Source organism: Erinaceus europaeus, chromosome 7 (assembly GCF_950295315.1).
Source record: "Erinaceus europaeus chromosome 7, mEriEur2.1, whole genome shotgun sequence".
In the NCBI taxonomy this organism is placed as follows: domain Eukaryota; kingdom Metazoa; phylum Chordata; class Mammalia; order Eulipotyphla; family Erinaceidae; genus Erinaceus; species Erinaceus europaeus.
In genome coordinates this window covers 33,940,541-33,961,220 of record NC_080168.1, presented here as the reverse complement: position 1 = coordinate 33,961,220, position 20,680 = coordinate 33,940,541, and the positions used below count along the sequence as shown (strand labels likewise).

The window sequence follows — 20,680 nt, the reverse complement described above, 5'->3', positions numbered from 1 at the left end:
GATCCTTATGCCGGTCCTTGCATTTTGCACCACATGCACTTAACCTACTGCGATACAGCCTGACTCCCCCCCCCAAAGCACTTCTTAACTTTGGCTTATGGTGGTTGAACCTGTGACCTCAGAGTCTCAGGCATGAAAGCCCTTTGTATAACCATCATGTTGTCTCCCCAGCTACAGATAAATCTGCTTATTAATAAAAGGGAAGAGGAGGAAGAGAAAGGGAAAGAAACATTATTCTAATTTTTTTTTGTCCCACTAAGCATCTCCCCTGTGCCAGGCACTATTGAAATAGTAGAAAGCATGTATAATATCCTGGCTTCGATCTCTGGCACCAAAAATTAATAAGCCAAGTGGGAGTAGGTAGCATAATGGTTATGCAAAGAGACTCTCAAGCCAGAGGCTCCAAAGTCCCAGGTTTCCTCCCCGAACCACCATTAAAACAGAGCTGAGCAGTGCTCTGGTTAAACAAAAAATAAAGTTAGTAAGCCAAGTACTTTCTGTCCACACGGAGTTTATATTGCTTGAGGAAAGTCAGGCGTTAAACAAATCAAGCGGGGACAGGCAGTGGCATACTTGATAAAGTGCACGCACATGTTACAATGCCCAAGGACCCCAGTTCAAGTCCCCAGTCCCCATCTGCAGAGGGAAAGCTTCACAAGTGGTGATCAGTGCTGCATGTGTCTATCTGTCTGTCTATCTCCCTCCTTCCATATAGATTTCCCTTTGTCTCTATCCAGTAAGTAAATAAAATATTTTAAAAATAAATAAACACAATGTAAAATTTCTAGGAGTGGTAAATACTACAAAGCAGAATAGAAAAGGAGGGGCTGGAATGCGGCAAGGACAACTCTTCAGAGTTTGTCAGAGAACTCTGGGCAGCAAAGTCATGAGTGAAGTCAGGAAGCAAGCACTAAGCTGGTTGTGCTGTGTCCCAGTCAGAGGATAGCTCATGGGAAGGCTCTGCAGAAAATTCAGTGGGTTCGGGACTCGGGGGGTAGCACAGCGGGTTAAGCGCACATGGAGCAAAGCGCAAGGACCGGAGTAAGGATTCCGGTTTGAGCCCCCGGCTTGCCACCTGCAGGGGAGTCACTTCACTAGTGGTGAAGCAGGTCTGCAGGTGTCTATCTTTCTCTCCCCTTCTCTGTCTTCCCCTCCTCTCTCCATTTCATTTGAAATTCCACAAGAAAAAAAAAGCAAATTTACTTTAGAGGTTGACAGAAAAGACCTAATTAGCACTTCCAAATTAGGGCTTTTCCTTCAAAATAGTGGTTTCACTTCTTTAATTTTTTAAAATATTTATTTATTTTCCCTTTTGTTGCCCTTGTTGTTTTTTATTGTTGTTGTAGTTATTATTGTTGTTGATATTGATGTTGTTGTTAGGACAGAGAGAAAATGGTAGGGATCCGGGAGCTGGAACCACGATCCTTATGCCGGTCTTTGTGCTTTGCACCACATGCGCTTAACCCACTGTGCTACCGCCCGACTCCCATGGTTTCACTTTTTAAAATATCTTTAGGATTCAGAGACATTTATGGCTGCACTGCCTTTCAAATTAGAAAATACTGTCTTGGCGAATTTCACAGTCCAGACAGATGCAAAAAAAAAAAATGTACTTTTGTTCTCATTCACAGTGAAAAGTATTTATTAAGGTAACTACAGAAAACACAATGTGTGTAGGCTGCCAAGGTCAGGAACCAGAGAAAGCCAATCAGCAGATTCAGTTTCCACCTCCTGTAGCTAAAAACTCCACTCCGACATCCATGGAGCTCCCTGAAATGCAAATAGTGCTCCTGTGTGGTGTCAGGATTTTGAAGTCAGGGTCTTGTGCATGGGAAGACATGCTAGCTCCGCACCCCTCTTTTGCATTTCTAGGTTCCCGGACTTGAAAATACTCAGCATTACAAGTGCGGCCTCTCTGGCCCTGTAAAGGGAGCCGTTTGTGCCAGATGAAATAAAAGAGGCTCCAGGCAGGGGCTATGGGCAACCCACTCCATCTAAGCTGCTTCAGTCCCAAGCCCGAGTCAGTCCTCCTCTTCTCTCTTCTTCTCTCCCCTCCTCTCCCCTCCTCTCCCCTCCTCTCTCCTCCTCTCCCCTCCTCTCTCCTCCTCTCCCCTCCTCTCTCCTCCTCTCCCTTCCCCTCCTCTCCCCTCCCCTCCCCTCCTCTCTTCTCCCCTCCCCTCCTCTCTTCTCCCCTCCCCTCCCTTCCCCTCTCTTCTGCATGGCCTTGCATTTCTCTGAGCTGGGGGAGATTACACTCTATTCTCAACATGTAGAAACATGCAGTTGCCAGCCTGTTCTCTGAAAGCTGAGTCACAGATAGTTAGCAGAGCCTTACAATCCCACGAGCACACCTCAGTCTCGTGGGTTCTAGAATGGAGCCACAGATGCAGACTGCAGGATTCAGAGTGAAGGGAGGCTGCACCGCGGCCTCCTCAGAAGACTGAGCCTGACCCACTGGATGTTCCCTGATATGCAGGAACACACACAGGCACACGCACACTCAGACGGGCCTGCAGGCACTCCTCACCACAGTCTTCTCTCTCCCTCTCATGGTTTCTTGGGAGAGATTTTATTAGTTTTCTAACAGGTTGCAAAACTGGTTTCACACTGACCATGCTTTTCCCAGGATGCAGGGACTGAACTGTGTTCCCCACAGAGATACATGGTGACCCTTCCTACAATGGGGGATTTCTTGAAAAACCATTACATGTATTCCTATATCTAAAAATCTCCTTCCAGTGGCCTGGGAGGTAGCATAATGTATAAAATGCTGAACTCTCTAGCAAGAGTTCTCAAGTTCTAATCCCCTGGCATCACATGGGTCAGCGTGATACTTTGTTGCTGTTGTTGTTTTTTCTCATTCTCACAAATCAGTAAATCCTAAAAATACAGTAAATAAATCTTAAACACTACTACAAATAATAATAAGTAAGCAAACATCTCCTTCTCAGTCTCTGGAAGGTTAGACCTTTGGCCAGGAGAAGCAGTGGAAGGGAACAGACAGAATACAGTTGGAAAGGAAGAGGACATCCCGGATGTCCTCTCAGAGTGTGAAACAGGAGAGGAGCAGCCATCTCACCTGACAAAAACGGACGATGATTAAGACATGGTCCCAGGAGTCAGGCAGGAGCGCAGCAAGTTAAGTGCACGTGGCCACGAAGCGCAAGGACCAGCATAAGGATACTGGTTCGAACCCCCAGATCCCCACCTGCGGAGGAGTCAGTTCACAAGCAGTGAAGCAGGTCTGCAGGTGTCTTTCTCTCCCCCTCTCTGTCTCCCCTCCTCTCTCCATTTCTCTCTGTCCTATCCAACAACGACGACATCAATAACAACAACAATAAAAAGCAAGGGCAACAAAAGGTTAAATAAATAAATAAATAAATATAAAAAATTAATTTTAATAACTACAACAATAAAAAACAACAAGGGCAACAAAAGGGAAAATAAATAAATATAAAAATTAATTTTTTTTTAAATGACATGGTCCCTGGAGTCAAGGGGACCTGGTTTGGAGCCCCAATTATCTGTAGTGGGGTAGTTAAAACTACCAAGAATAATCAGGGAGAAAGGGGTGGGAGAGGCAAAGCAGCTCACTTAGACAGTACACTGCTTTGCCGTGTGTGTGACCCAAGTTCAAGACTGACTCTTATCACTGAAAGAAACTTCAATGCTGTGGGGTCTCTCTCACTCTCTCTCTCTCTCTCTTTCTCTCTCTCTCTCTCTATCTCTCCTTCTCTGTCTCTATCTGGAAAAGGGGAGAAAAAAGCCAGCCCAGAGCAGTGGAGGGAGTAGCAGACCAGGCAAGAGAGAAGGGGAAGGAGGTCTTCAAAGGCCAAAAAAGCAGCTATCATCCCAGGGCTGTAAATCTGACATCTTTGAGGTTAGAAAGAGAAATGTATGCCTTCACTCAAGGACTTCGGAGGGTAGATCAGACCTCAGAAGGCCAGGGTAGCAGAAGAGTGATGTGGATCTAAGCTCCAGAGAAAAAGAGTACCCCAAGATCCTAGGTTTGGTTAAGTAAATAAAGGAATAAAAAGAGACAAATATTCTCTTCATCTAAGCAGAAAAGTTGACCTGAATCTACCTCAGATTAGACTGGGAAGCTTTGTCCAGTGTCCAAGCCAGTCAGGGTGGAACAAGATTATAAATCAGATAGTCAAACAACTCCCTCAGGAGCAATTAAAAAGAGAATGAGGAGAGCCCTTTGAGAAAGGCAAACAAGCCCTCCATTTATATTTCAGTAAAGAATAAGAAGAATAGAATTTGCAGGACTGGGTGTGGTGCACTGCACCAAAGCAAAGGACTCTGGGAAAGGACAGGAAGGGAGGGGTGGAAGGGGCCTAGGGGTGCTGGTACAGGATAGTGGGAAAGGACTTAGTTTGAGAGAGAGTGTTTTGTGGACACCTATGACAAGGAGATGAGAAATTTATACCCATGTGTCAGTGACCGTATCATAAACCATTAACCCTCTCCTCACCCTCCAGCCCCCAATAGTCATTCAGGGTAGGAAAAGAAAAAAAAGAATTTGTAAAGTTCCTGGCCTTAAGAGCTGCGAGTTTTGTTTGATTCATGTCTACTTTTTGTATTCATCTGAAATACATATTAGTAGGAAAGATTTTGGGAAAAATGAGAACTTACCATTATTTATGGAGCCTTTTTCTTCTATCATATTTATTTTATGAAAACATATAAACATATTTACATTATAATTATACACACACACATATATATATGTAGGCAGTGCTCAGCTCTGGCTTATGGTGGTGCAGGGGATTGAACCTGAGACTTCAGAGACCCACACATGAGTCTCCTTGTGCTTGGTAATCCATGTACATAACCAGGTGTGCCACCACCCGGCTAGACATGAAGGTCTCTTTTCATATAAATATGGGTTTATTTATTTTATGAATGAGAAAAACAGAAAAAAACAGAGCATTCCTCTGGCATATGTGACACCAGGAACTGAACTCAGGACCTCACACACTTTCTCCTGACTGCACCACCTCCTTGGTCTCATACTATTGGGAATGTTTTACATTTTCTTTTGGTTTTTTGTTTTTGTTTTTTTATTTATTTATTTTCCCTTTTGTTGCCCTTGTTTTTTTTATTATTGTTGTAGTTTTATTGTTGTTGTTGCTGGTGTTGTTGTTAGATAGGACAGAGAGAAATGGAGAGAGGAGGGAAAGACAGAAAGGGGGAGAGAAAGACAGACACCTGCAGACCTGCTTCACCGCCTGTGAAGCGACCCCACCCCCTGCAGGTGGGAAGCCAGGGGCTTGAACCAGGGTCCTTCTGCCGGTGCTTGTGCTTAGTGCCATGTGCATTTAACCCACTGTGCTACTGCCCAACTCCCTGCTTTTGGTTTTAAGACCTTTGTAACAAAAAGTAAGCCCTTCAAACAAATGCATGACCACAGTGAAAAAGGGAAACATACGTTCTGTTTATTGGACAATTCTAAGAGGAGAATTCCAAGCAAAGAAGGTAGATGTTGAGGACCACAAGGAAGAAGAATAAACAAGTAATTTTCTAGAACGTGTAGCTCAGGAGAGTGTACCGTGTCTGGGGTTTAACTCACAGGGACTCTGAGCCTCATGGATTATTTGGCTACAGGTCGAAACAGAGGTGTTCTCAAGTCGTTGCAGAGGTCAGGTCCAAAGGTTCCAAAGCAAACAACTCTCAGTCTAAGCACTTTTCCTTTTCTATCCTCTTCCCTCAAATGCTCTCACAGGCTGTGTGATTCCCTGGCACTCACTAGGTAGCTAGTCAGTGTCCTCTCAGCAACGTGAATGATGGCAGAGATGAAAACACGGACCCTCTGTCTTTTCTGAGCTGTCATTTGAGAGGAGCAGCACAGTCCAATACCCCCAGGGAAATTCTGCCTTCACAAATTCAAATCAGGAAAAAAATTTTTTCAAAAGGTATATATTTATACACTCTTCCTAGTGAAATATTACAGTGTTACTGATGTTAAGTATTTCATTTGCTTCCTTTCTTAGATCCCAAGAGATGATCCGAAGACATTTAAACCTTGGTCTATCCGTATAGCATAACATTGCTGTCACTTCCTAAAAGGTAAGATCAGTAAGCTACAAGATCATTACTCAACAACTGAGATATATCAGTAGTTCACCAGGTAGGGGACATGCCTTGCCATGGGTACAGACCAGGTTCGAGCCCTGTTACTATATGGGAGGTGCCTTGACACCAAAGGAAGCTCAAGTGAGCAATCAGTTCCACAAAATTAATAATAATAATAATAATAAATAATGCCAGGGGATAACGCAGCGGGTTAAGCTCACATGGCATGAAGCACAAGGACCAACATAAGGACCCCATTTCGAGCCCCTGGCTCTCCACCTGCAGGGGGGTCACTTCACGGACAGTAAAGCAGGTATTCAGGTGTCTATCTTTCTCTCCCCCTCTCTGTCTTCCCCTCTTCTCTCTCGATTTCTCTTTGTCCTGTCCAACAACAAAGGTCACAATAACAATAATAACAATAAGGGCAACAAAAATGGGGGGAAAATGGCCTCCAGGAGCAGTGGATTTGTAGTGCAAGAACTGAGCCCCAGCGATAACCCTGGAGGCAAATAATAAAAATGACTCAAAAGACTGTTTTAAAAAGCAGCAGCAGACTGACTTTCAGACTGCATCCTGTTATATTCTGTTAGAATTACACAAATGTGTGAATCAAGTTTCATTTTAAAAATTTTCATTCTAGGGGAGTCGGGCTGTAGCACAGCAGGTTAAGCGCAGGTGGCGCAAAGCACAAGGACTGGCATAAGGATCCCGGTTCGAACCCCGGCTCCCCACCTTCAGGGGAGTCGCTTCACAGGCGGTGAAGCAGGTCTGCAGGTGTCTATCTTTCTCTCCTCCTCTCTGCCTTCCCCTTCTCCATTTCTCTCTGTCCTATCCAACAACAACAACAATAATAACTACAACAATAAAAAAAAAACAAGGGCAACAAAAGGGAATAAATAAATAAAATAAATATTAAAAAAAAATTTTCATTCTAGGGGGTAGGGCGGTGGTGCAATGGGTTAAGCGCACATGGCGCAAAGCACAAAGACCTGCTCAAGGATCCCGGTTCCAGCCCCGGCTCCCCACCTGCAGAGAAGTCACTTCACAGGCGGTGAAGCAGGTCTGCAGGTGTCTATCTTTCTCTCCCCCTCTCTGTCTTCCCCTTTTCTCTCCATTTCTCTCTGTCCTATCCAGCAATGAACAACATTAACACAACAATAATAACCACAACAAGGCTACAACAAGGGCAACAAAGGGGGGAGGGGATGGCCTCCAAGAGCAGTGGATTCATAGTGCAGGCACCAAGCCCCAGCAATAACCCTGGAGGCAAAAAATAAAAATATATAAATAAATAAATAAAATTTCATTCTACATTTTAGTCTTCTGACACTAAACATGCTGATTTTTGTTAGCAGGGTAGGAGTGTATTATCCAACATAGCAGTTTTCCCTTTCACTTTAAAATAAATTCAAAAAGAGGATGCGACAGGTGAGGATATTAGAGATCCTAGAATCTGATTCTTTTGAGAATAACAACTGGGTGCACAACACCAGGCTGTGATCTATTGACTGCCAGATTTACTATTAACTACTGCTACTTTGAGGAGTGATCTATTTGTATTCACTGAGTTCAACTACCACAAAGTACAGAGGAGAATCATTACTAAACTACTTGGGACATATACTAGCATAAAGAAATATTTTCACTATCAGAAAATTAGCATTCTGTTTTTCAGTACACTTAGTGGGCAACAAAAGAAAAGCTGAAAGAAGAAACATATGTCACAGATGCAGAGGAAACAGAGTTTGTTCATCAAGCTGACTTTCCAAATGTGATGCCTAAAACAGCTTATATGAGTAACTTTAACTTCACTGTGCCTTCTCACATAAACATAACTTGTATTAATATTTTTGTTAAATTACACCAGATAGTTGATAATTTTTTTGTTTCCGTTCATTCACAATAGCAGCAAAAAATCAATGTCAACACCTAGAAATGTATTACAAATGATTGTAACGTCATAACGTAAAAACATACACTCAGATCTCAGGCACACCATAAGCCAGAGCAGGGCAAATATATATATGTAAATATATATAGAATATAAACACAATATATATCACTCAATTACTGTGAGCAGAGCACATGAATCCACCAGTGAATCAACTGCTCACCAAGATTTTGTACAGACTTTCAAAACAGCAGCCCAAGGCAAAGCAATAGAGTTCTGGATTTGCAAGCAGACCCAGATTTGGCACTGCCTATGCTATGGAGCACTCCTCTGGCCCTGCCTTACTCCTTTCTTTCTCTCTCTCTCCCTCTCTCTTTCTCTCTACCTCTTTCATCTAGCTCTTAAAAAATAAATAAATCTTAAAAAATAAAGTTAAAAAATGAAGACCATCATCAGCTTGCAAGACAAATTTTTTAAAAATCCAAAACACTTGGGGTGGGTGGGTGGGGATAATACAGATCCAAGAAGGATGACAGAGGACCTAGTGGGCGTTGTATTGTTATATGGAAAACTGGGAAATGTTATGCATGTACAAACTATTATATTTACTGTATGTAAAGCATTAATTCCCCAATAAAGAAATATATTTTAAAAAAGAAAAAAAAAATCCAAAACACCTTGCTCCACTTTGTAATCATTGATATCAGAATTTTCTCCACGTCACACAATTAAAATAACCTGCAATTAGAAATTGCATTCTGGGAGTCGAGTGGTAGCAGGTTAAGCGCACCTGGCATGAAGGATCCCTGTTCGAGCTCCTGGGTCCCCACCTACAATGGAGTCACTTCACAGGCGGTGAAGTAGGTCTTTCTCTCCCCTTCTCTGTCTGCCCCGACTCTCTCCATTTCTCTCTGTCCAAGCCAACAACAATGATATCAATAACAACAACAATAATAACTACAACAATAAAACAGGGGCAACAGAAGGGAGTAAATAAATAAATATAAAAAAAGAAATTGCATTCTGAGTCTCTGTCATCCTTTGCTTTAAGCTTCAAACATCTGCCTTTCTCAAAGTAACTTAATTATTGTATTTGCTTTATAAGCAAATGCTAAACATTGGCCTTCTTAAATACAAGTCACCCTAAAATCATATATGCGTACATGACCCATGAAGCATTTTTAAGATCTTCTAAAAATGCATAAAAAGTTCTGAACTCATTATAGAAATGAGTCAACCCATATCTGTCACCTTGGGAGAACCACTGCTGTTTCCAGTGGAGGGAATGGGGACACAGAACTGTGTGGAACAATTTGGAAGTGTACCCTTTTTATCTTATAATTTTGTAAACCAATATTAAATCACTAATATAAATAAATAAATTAGTTCTGATCTCATCTAATAAATCTGTGTAATAGTTTTATAAGTGGGGAAAATGATTAACTACCTAAATGTATTTATTCATAGCCATAAAGGTTGCCAAACTATAATAAATAAGTAAAATATACCTGCGGGATTCCAGCCATAGCACAGCAGGTTAAGCCCAGGTGGCGCAAAGCGCAAGGACTGGCTTAAGGTAAAAATACATTAAAAAGGGGGTCGGGCAGTCGCTCAGCGGGTTAAGTGCACGAAGCGCAAGGACCTACATAAGGATCCCGGTTCGAACCCCAGGATCCCCACTTGCAGGGGAGTTGCTTCACAGGCGGTGAAGCAGGTCTGCAGGTGTCTATCTTTCTCTCCCCTTCTCTGTCTGCCCCTCCTCTCTCTATTTTCTCTGTCCTATCCAACAACAGCGACAACAAAAATAACTACAACAATGGCAACAAAAGGGAATAAATAAACATTTAAGAAAAAAAACTTGCAGGGCCTGGTGGTTGAACGCACATGTTACAATGTACAAGCATCTAACTTTGAGCCCCAGGTCCCCACCTGTAGGGGGTAAGTTTTGTGAGTGGTGAAGCAGGGCTGCAGGTGTCTCTGTCTCTCTCCCTCTCTATCTCCCCCTCTCCTCTTTATAACAGACTGTCTCTATACAACAAATAAAGAATTAAAAAAAAAACTTGCTAATTCAACTTTTTAACTATTTATTGTTCTTATACACTAAAATCAAGGTGCTGGGGCTTGGGGGTATAGCTCACTGGTATAGTATGTTCCACATGTATAAGGCACTAGGTTCGATCCACTCAACACCATGGGGGGAAAAAAAAAGGTGAGGTATAGGGAAGATAGCATAATAGTTTATGCCAAAGGTATTCTCATGCCCAAGGCTCCAAGGTCTCAAGAAAAAAAAATAACAATAATAAAATTAAAATAAGGATTATGCATGCTTTGTTTTATTTTTTTTATAATTTTTATATTTATTTATTTATTTTCCCTTTTGTTGCCCTTGTATTTTTATTGTTGTTGTAGTTATTATTGTTATTGATGTCATCGTTGGATAGGACAGAGAGAAATGGAGAGAGGAAAGGAAGACAAAGAGGGGGAGAGAAAGATAAACACTTGCAGATCTACTTCACTGCCTGTGAAGCAACGCCCCTACAGGTGGGGCGCCGGGGGCTTGAACTGGGATCCTTATACCAGTCCTTGTACTTTGCAGCCACATGCGCTTAACCCACTGTGCTACTACCCGACCCCCTGCACACTTTGTTTTATAATCATTTTCTTTTCTTTCCTTTCCCAGGTGTTTCAGTTTTTCCACAAGTACAAAGATGATCTCTTCGCCCTAACTGGACCTCCAAGCTGATATTCTTATATAGTCATGGGAGGAAAAAAAAAATGACAAAATTTAGAGACATTACTCAAGTCTAATTTCATTAGCTAGATGAATCATTACTTACATTTTTTTTCACATAGATTATGCACTAGTCTAGTGGCTACCTGACAGATATTGCAAAAGCCACAATAAGCACATTTGGCACTGATTTCTATCTAACTATATAGCATGTAAGTGTTGCTGGAAAAAAAATTGTTTTTCCTTTATGTGATCACCCAGTCTCACTGGATGACATAATACAGGTTACAGTCACAGAATGAGAGCTACTTCTCCTAGATAAATATTTGATCACTTTTCCCAGAGATATGCTTGAATCAGTAGTCACAGAACACCAGAAAAGTCCCAGAAGGTCTTGTCTAGTATTTACTATAAATTAGCTATGGTTCTATGTATGTGCACTTGACAGAAAAAACATGGAATTATCCGCATGTAGATGTGCTAACTTTCTTTTGGAATTTGAAGGGGAAAGCAATGCCGAAACATTTATTATTATTATTAAGAGATGTGGATACCAAGAGAATGGAGAGAAAGAGGGAGTATAAGAGACCACAGTACCAAAGCCTCCTTCAATGTGGTGGGGTCTGGGCTTGAACCTGGGCTTTACATTATCCAAGTGAGCTATTTTGCCAGCTCTACAAAAACATTTTGAATGTATTATCACAAAGCTCTACTTTTTCTAGGTGTTTATGAAAAACATTGATCTCATAACAGAGTTTCTGGGATACGTCCCTGTTCAGCTAAAAGAATTCTTTTCTTTCCTTTTTTTTTTTTAACCAGGGTGCTGTTCAGCTCTGGCTTATGGTGGTGCAGGATTGAACCTGGGACTTTGGAGCCTCAGACAGGAGAGTCTGTTTGCATAACCATTATGCAATCTACCCTCCACCCTGGCTAAAAGAATTCTCTATTTTTGTTTTTTTGCCTCCAGGGTTATTGCTGGGGCTCGGTGCCTGCACCATGAATCCACTGCTCCTGGAGGATATTTTTTCCCCTTTTGTTGCCCTTGTTTTTTTTAATTGTTGTTGTGGTTATTATTACTGTTGTTGTTGTTGATGATGATGTTGTTGTTGGATAGTACAGAGAGAAATGGTGAGAGGAGGGAAAGACAGAGGGGGAGAGGAAGACACCTGCAGACCTGCCTCACCCCTGCAAGTAGGGGTGGGGGCTGAAACCTAACCTGGATCCTTCACATCATATGAGCTTAGCCTGCTGTGCTACCGCCCGGCCCCCCAGAATTCTCTATTTCTTCCACAGTATTTGGGGGTTAGTGGTTTACAGTTCAGTTGTTGACTCAAAGGCACAACCTCACACCTCCCCATGATAGGTATCTGCAAGAATTCTATATTTTAAGCACTCTTATGTGGTGGTTAAAAGCATGCAGGAGGATTATGAAGATAGTAAAGTAAAAAGACTTCGTGCCTGAAACTCCAAAGTCCCAGAATCAGTCCTCGGCACCAACATAAGCCAGAGCGAAGCGGTGCTCAAAGGATTCACCAAATTCCATCAACTTGAATTTGAGAGACCTGCAGAGGAAAAGGAATCAGCATGTGAATTGGGTATTACTGGGTCAGAAAGTTAGGATAAACTGCAAGCAGAGAGTAAGAAGGTAAAGCTGAAGGATGCGGTTCAGCCTGATGGCGGCTAAAGGTTCTGGACACAAGGAGTTTTATCTGATCAGGCAGACCAGGCTGGACACAGCCATCCGCAGTCCCATCCACTGAATCTGGAGGCTCCATTCAGCCCCAGGGACCCAAGGGAGGAAGCAGGAAAGGAGCACAGAGAGAAAGGACATAGGTGCAGAATGATCATGGCAAGGTGAAAGTTATGCAAGACGTGTGCTACGAAGGCTGGGAAGATAGGAGGAGTGTGTAGGGGGTGAAATAAGTTGAAAGTAATCACAATTTTTAAAAAAAGTTGGTTCATGGTCTGGGAGGTGGCTCAGTGGATAAAACACTGAACTCTCAAGCATGAGGTCCTGAGTTCAAGCCCCAGCAGCACATGTACCAGGGTGATATCTGGTTCTTTCTCCTCCTATCTTTCTCACTAATAAACAGTCTTAAAAAAAAAAAAAAAAAAACAGCTCTTTTGAAAATAAAATCCTTGACTGTGTAATCTAATATGAATGTGAGAATTTTTTAATGATTTGCATCATTTTAAATGATAACAAATAAGTTCGTTTAAATCTGTTCTATTAAGGTTAAGAATGGTGACTGGAGGGGGCGTGGGTGGCTCACCTGGTTGAGTGCACAAAGACCTAGTTCTGAGCCCCTGGTCCTCCCCTGCAGAGGGAAAGCTTTGCAAGTGGTGAAGCGGTGTTGCAGGTGTCTCTCTGTCTCTCTCCCTATCTCCCCATTCCTTCCTGATTTCTGACTGTCTCTATCTAATAAATAAATAAAGATAATTTTAAAAATTAATTTAAAAGTTAGTAGTCTAGAAAGACATAAAAATAAAAAATCGGGGCCAGGTAGTGGCGCATCTGGTTAAGTGCATATTTTAAAGTGTGCAAGGAACCCAGGTTCAAGCTCCTTGTCCCCACCTGCAGTGGAGGAAAGTGTCACAAGTGGTGAAGCAGGGCTGCAAGTGTCTTTCTCTGACTCTTTCCCTCTCTATCTCCTCTTCCCCCCTCTAAATTTCTGTCTCTATCTAATAAATAATGTATAAAAATTAAATTTAAAAGCTAGCTTAAAAAAAGAATGGTGACTGCGACTTGATTTTCCATTTATTATCACTGAGAACTATAAAGTGCTAAAAATAGAAGGTTCTAGACAAAAATTATCATGTGTTTTGAGGCACTAAGATCTGAGTGTTACCAATATTAAAAAACTACATTTTTATTTTTTATTTTACTTTTTTTACATTTAAAATTTTTTTTTAATATTCCCCTTTTGTTGTCCCTGTTTTTTATTGTTGTTGTTACTGATGTCATCGTTGTTAGATAGGACAGAGAGAAATGGAGAGAGGAGGGGAAGACAGAGAGGGGGACAGAAAGACAGACACCTGCAGACCTGCTTCACCGCTTGTGAAGTGACTCCCTTGAAGGTGGGGAGCTGGGGGCTCGAACTGGGATCATTAAGCCGGTCCTTGCACTTTGCCGCCAACTGTGCTTAACCCGCTGCACTACTGCCTGACTCCCATAAACTATATTTTTAAAAGAAACCACATACTTGATACTAGGTATGTTTTTTGTTGTTGTTGTTTTGTTTTGTTTTCCTTTTTTGTTTTATTTATTTTTTTATTTTTTATTTATTTCCTTTTTTTGCCCTTGCTGCTTTGTTGTTGTTGTTATTATTGATGTTGTCGTCGTTGCTGGATAGGACAGAGAGAAATGGAGAGAGGAGGGGGAGACAGAGAAGGGGAGAGAAAGATAGACACCTGCAGACCTGCTTCACCGCTTGTGAAGCGACTCCCCTGCAGGTGGGGAGCCGGAGGTTCGAACCAGGATCCTTAAGCTGGTCCTTGTGCTTTGCGCCACCTGCGCTTTACCCACTGCGCTACTGCCCGACTCCCTTTGTTTTCCTTTTGATTCAAGAAGCATTGTTAACAGTGAAACTTACTAAATTATTTTTAGGGTTGTTTTGTTTTGTTTTGCTTTGTTTTTAATATAAGAGGCCAGTACATTATTCTCCTCTGGCACAGAGCTCAAACCTGAGGCTCTATATCTGCAAGTCCTGCACTCTACCTACTGTACCACATCCCACCTGCTGCATTTCTAAAATAAATGATACATTCACATGTTTAAAAAAAAACAACACAGATACATATGTAATTCTTGGTGTATTTTTTTGTTTTGATAGCTTACATTTTATTTTGATTAGACTGACATTTAAATACAACATTAATTTGGGTTCCTAGTTTTGTATGAATAATAGGAATTTAGAACTACAACAACAATAAAAAAAAAACAAGGGCAACAAAAGAGAAAATAAATAAATATTTTTTTAAAAAGTTTTCCTCAAAAAAAATAAAGGGAGTCGGGCGATGGCGCAGCCGGTTAAGCGCACATGGCGCAAAGCAAAAGGACTGGAGTAAGAATCCTGGTTCGAGCCCCCGGCTTCCCACATACAGGGAAGTCACTTCACAATCGTTGAAGCAGGTCTGTGGGTGTCTTTCTCTCCCCCTTTCTGTCTTCCCCTCCTCTCTGTCCTATCCAACAACAATGACATCAATAACCACAACAATGTTAAACAACAAGGGCAACAAAAGGGAAAATAAATATTAAAAAATTTTAAAAATGAAAATAAATTTTAAAAAAATTTTAAATATTTATCTTATTTATTTATTCCCTTTTGTTGCCCTTGTTGTTTTATTGTTGTAGTTATTATTGTTGTTGTCGTTGTTGGATAGGACAGAGAAATGGAGAGAGGAGGGGAAGACAGAGAGGAGGAGAGAATGACAGACACCTGCTTCACCGCCTGTGAAGCGACTCCCCTGCAGGTGGGGAGCCGGGGTTCGAACCGGGATCCTTATGCCGATCCTTGTGCTTTGCGCCACCTGCGTTTAACACCCCGACTCCCGAAAATAAATTTTTAAAAAGGAATTTAAAGTACTTGTATTTTTGAGGAGAAATGCACCCAAGTTTGCATTTTCAAAATTCATTTTGGTGTATTTTTTGTTTTTGTTTTTTCCTTTTTTAATTTGCTTTTTCCCCTTTTGTTGCCCTTGTTGTTTTGTTGTTGTTGTTGTTGTTGTTGTTGGACAAGACAGAAATGGAGAGAGGAGGGGAAGACAGAGAGGGGAAGAGAAAGATAGACACCTGCAGACCTGCTTCACCACTGTGGAGCGACTCCCCTGCAGGTGAGGAGCCGGGGGCTCGAACCGGGATCCTTATTCTAGTACTTGCGCTTTGTGCCACATGTTCTTAACCCGATGCGCCACCGCACAACTCCCTGTTGTAGTTAATATTGTTGTTACTGATGTCGTCGTTGTTAAATAGGACAGAGAGAAATGGAGAGAGGAGGGGAAGACAGGAGGAGAGAAAGACAGACACCTGCAGACCTGCTTCATCGCCTGTGAAGCGACTCCATTGCAGGTGGGGAGCCCGGGACTTGAACCCGGATCTTTACTATGGTCGTTGCCCTAAGCGCCACATGCACTTAACCCACTGCACTACCACCAGACCCTCTTTTTGGTGTAATTTTATATGAAACAATATATGATGGTGTGGAGCCAGGTGGAGTCACACCTGGTTAAGCACACATTACAATGCACAAGAACCCCAGTTCAAACCCCCGGTCCTCACCTGCACAGGGAAAGCTTCACAAACATGAAGCAGAGCTGCAAGTATCTCTCAGCACCTCATTTTTCCCACGTACTAAATAATAGTTTCCAGATCATAGGATAGCTTGAGGATTAAGCAAGGTTAATATATAAAGTGCTTAGATGGCAATATACACATAAGCTGTTAGAATAAGTTATTTTGGGAGTCAGGCGGTAGCACAGCGAGTTAAGCACAGGTGGCGCAAAACACAAAGACTGGCGTTAAGGATCCTGGTTCCAGCCCCGGCTCTCCACCTGCAGGTGGGGTCACTTCACAACTGATGAAGCAGGTCTGCAGGTGTCTATCTTTCTTTTTTTTTTTAAATTATCTTTATTTATTTGATAGAGACTGCCTGAAATCAAGAGGGAAGGGGCAGATAGAGAAGAAGAGAGACAGAGAGACACCTGCAGTACTGCTTCACCACTCATGAAACTTTCTCCCTGCAAGTGGGGACCAGGGACTTGAACCTGAACCTGGGTCCTTGTGCATTGTAAGATGTGTGCTCAACCAGGTGTGCCACCACTCTGGTCCCCATATATGCTATTAGATAAGAAAACTTAAGCCGAAAACTGAGAAATCTTATGCATGTACAAACTATTGTATTTACTGTCAAATGTAAAACATTAATTCCCCAATAAAGAAATTAAAAAAAAAAAAAAAACGAAAACTTAAGCCAAGAGATGGAGATGCTCCTAACTATTGGCCTCTATTCTCATTCTCTCTTTCTCTCTCTCTCTCTGATTTGATAGGACAGAGAGAAATTGAGAGAGGAGGGGGAGGGAGAGAGGGAGAAAAACTTAAACCTGCAGACCTGTGGCACTGCTCATGAAGTGCCCCTGTAGGTGGGGAGCAGGGAACCCCAGTCCTTCAGCATGATAATATGTATGCCACCACCTATCCCCTGGCTTCTATTCTCTCTATGCATTCATTATCATAGTTGTCACTAGCATGCCAGGGTCACGCCGAGGAGCTTGTATTTTTTTTTTATTTTCATTTCTTCTTTTTTTAATTTTTTATATTTATTTTTATTTATTTATTTATTTTCCTTTTTGTTGCCCTTGTTTTATTTTATTTCTTTGTTGGGGTGCAGGTGTCTATCTTTCTCTCCCCCCTCTGTCTTCCCCTCCTCTCTCCATTCCTCTTTGTCCTATCCAACAACGACCACAACAACAACTACAACAACAATTTTTTTAAAAAGGGCAACAAAAGGGAAAATAAATAAATATAGAAAAAAAATTTTAAAGAATAAGTTATTCTGTCCTCCCTTTCTTTATTAGTAATTTAACATTCCATTGAATATATGCACCATAACTTAGACAAAGTGGTTTTTGTTAGTGAAACTTATCTTTAACAAAACTTATTATTTTTTGCCTCCAGGGCAAAAAAAAATGTTGTTTGATAGGACAGAGAGAAACTGAGAGAGGAGAAGAAGATAAAGGGAAAGAAAGACACCTGCAGAGCTGCTTCACCGCTTATGAAGTGACACCCCCAAATCTACACCATCCTGGGAAGGTGGGGAGCTGGAGGTTCAAAGCAGGATCCTTGGGAGTCCTGCTGTAGCGCATCGCATCAGGTTAAGCGCACGTGGCGCAAAGCGCAAGGACCAGCGCAAGGACCAGCGTAAGGATCCGGGTTAGAGCCCCCAGCTCCCCACCTGCAGGGGAGTCGCTTCACAGGCGGTGAAGCAGGTCTGCAGGTGTGTTTCTCTTCCCTTCTGTCTTCCCCTCCTCTCTCCATTTCTCTCTGTCCTGTCCAACAACAACGACATCAATAATAACTACAACAATAAAACAAGGGAAACAAAAGGGAATAAATAAATATTTGAAAAAATAAAAATTACAAACCGGAATCCTTGCGCCGGACCTTGGGCTTTGTACTGTGTGTGTGCTTAACCCCGTGTGCCACCGCCCAGCCCCCAGAACTTACCTTTAACAGTACTTAAAGTGTTTAGTCTTGCATTTAGATAGTGTAGACAGGAGACTCGGGAAGAAGTCTGGGGCTAGACTCTGAGACCTGCTTCTTGCCACTCAGAGACCTGATTCCTCTCCTCCCCTCCGGCTTCAGCAAAAGATTCTCCTAGTCTCAGCAGCAGGTCATGATTTCATGAACCTCAGGACCTCACTGCTGTTCCCTCAACCTACAAGGACATAGAACTTGAGTTAAACAGGTTCAATAGATGAATTTGTAATTCCTTTTTTAAATTTTATTAGTGACTTAATGATTTACAAAATTATAAGATAACAGTATGATTCTACACCGTTCCCACCACCAGAGTTATGTGTCCCCATTCCCTCTGTTGGAAACTGCAGTAGTTCTCCTGAGATTGCAGATATGTGTTGACTATTATTTCTATGACTATGTCTATATTTATATATATTTGCCGGGGGGGGGGTCCTGCCTTCTCTTCCTTTCCAAGTCACACTGACACCCACTACTACTTCTGAATGTCCTTCATTTTTCCTCTTTTCTCTCCAGGTCCTGATGGAATTGGAGTTCAGAGCCCTCTGGTCTCCTTCCACTAACATTTCTCCCCCTCTGGGAGTAGAATTTGGAATTCTTTAAATGTAGATAAAAGTTAAATTTTGGGGAATATCTGAAAGTGTCATGTAAGGAAACATGAGGAAAGACAAAGTGTAAGCACATCAAAGAGGAGACAGCAAATACAATATATATTATATAGATAGAGAGAGTCGGGGGGAGGTGGGACCGGGGGCAGGAGGAGGGGTGGCTCATTTGGTAGAGTGCACATGCCACCATGTACAAGGATCCATGTTCAAGCCCCCAGGCTCCATCTTTAGTGAGAGGGAAGTTTCACAATGATGAGACAGCGCTGTAGGTCGGTGTCTCTCACTCTCTCTCTCTCCCAGTCTCCTCCCTTCCCTCTCAATTCCTCTTTATCATTATCCACAAAAAGAAAAAAAGAGGAAAAAATAGTCACCAAGAATGATAGATTCATTGTGCAAGTACTGAGCCCTACAATAACCCTGATGGCAATCAATAAAGTCAGCTGAAAAGTATCAGAATGCTTAGACAGAGAATGGTAAGACTGGGGTCACTGAGAGGAGACAAGGCAGAAAACAAGATAGAAGGAAGCACTCACTTTGGTGATAAGTTCAGGGAAGAAATAAACTTCTAAAAGTAAAGGGCCGAAGAAGCTGCATCATGCACATCATGCACACATAGTGGGTGCTCAGTTATGAGGGAGAGGAAATCCTGACATCCATCACATCATGGACAGATCCAGAGGGCATTCTACTGAGTGAATTAAAATCAGTCAGGCGGGGCAGAAGTAGACAGCATAATGGTTATGCAGAAAGACTCTCATGCCTGCAGCTCCAAAGGCCCAGGTTCGGTCTCCCACACTACCATAAGCCAGAGCTGAGCAGGGCTCTGGTAAGACAGATAAAGTCAGACAGCTGACAGCTCTGTTAGAAGAGCACAGCCATTACCATGCGCAAGGACCCAGGTTCCAGCTGTGGACCACCACACAGGAGTCACCGGGGGTTCACAAGCAGTAGAGGAGTGCTGTGGTATCTCTCCTTTTCTCCGTGTGTCTCTCCCTCCGTTTTTCACTCTCTAAAAAAAAAAACTCATACAAAATAAAACATAGGAGTTGGGTGGTAGCGCAGCAGGTTAAGCACAGGTGGCACAAAGTGCAAGGACCAGCATGAGGATCCCGGTTTGAGCCCCTGGCTCCCCACCTGCAGGGGGGTCGCTTCACAGGCGGTGAAGCAGGTTTGCTTCTCTCCCCCTCTCTATCTTCCCCTCCTCTCTCCATTTCTCTCCATCCTATCCAACAACGACAACGACATCAATAACAACAGTAATAACTACAACAACAATAAAACAAGGGCAACAAAAAGGAAATAAATAAATATTTTAAAAATATTTTTAAATTTTTTTAAAAATAAATAAAACATATGTTGACTAGACGTATGCATGTTGAAATGGAAAGTACCAAGAATGTAAGAAACATAGAAGAAAACTAAGGAATCCAATATCCTTTGGAAAAGTAAGATATTGGGTTGGAGGGACAGCACAGTGATTATGCAGAAGACTCTCATACCTGGGGCTCTGAGGTCCCAGGTTCAATTCCCAGCACCAGTATAAGCCAGAGCTGAGCAGTGATCTGGTCTGTCTGTCAATCAATCTATCTAATTATCTATCTATCTATCTCATTGAAATAAAATATAGTTTCTAATAAAGAAAAATAAAATATCTAATCTTAATAAGATGCTTAATTGTTACGTTGTGGTATCAGGACAAGAACAGAGAGACCAGAGAATATTGGCTTTGCTGTTAGGTTGTCGAAAAAAAAAAATTTAGGTGGCTAAAACAAAAGTATGCTATTGTTGGGTTTTCTCTTTTGTCTTTGGAACAAATGCCTTTTTTTTTTTTTCCAATTTGTGTTTATAGTAGGTTACAAGAAGGGACCAGGCGGTGGCACACCTGGTTGAACGCATGTTATAGTAGGTTACAAAATTGTATGTTCCGTCTGAGAGGCGGCACAGTGATAAGGCTTTGCACTCTCAAGCATGAGGTCCCGAGTTCGATCCCCGGCAGCACATGTGCCAGAGTGATGTCTGGTTCTTCTTCTCTCCTCATATCTTTCTCATAATTAAATAAGATCTTGAAGGAAAAAAAAAAGAAAAAAGATTGTAGGTTCCACACCACACCTACCACA

At 42.1% G+C, this 20,680-nt stretch overlaps 1 protein-coding gene across 2 annotated transcripts in view; it reads left to right on the top strand.

Annotated features, from left to right (window-relative positions):
* The window catches only part of LOC103121597 (aldehyde oxidase 2), a 122,537-nt gene extending 109,681 nt beyond the window's left edge, over positions 1–12,856 (top strand). For both annotated transcript variants that reach the window (XM_060194183.1, XM_060194182.1), the window contains 2 exons: positions 5,997–6,072; positions 10,650–12,856. In XM_060194183.1, coding sequence (XP_060050166.1) covers positions 5,997–6,050 — 54 coding nt within the window. In that variant the 3' untranslated portion in view covers positions 6,051–6,072; positions 10,650–12,856. The remainder of the gene's footprint in view (positions 1–5,996; positions 6,073–10,649) is intronic.
* The last annotated feature ends 7,824 nt before the right edge of the window (positions 12,857–20,680 follow it).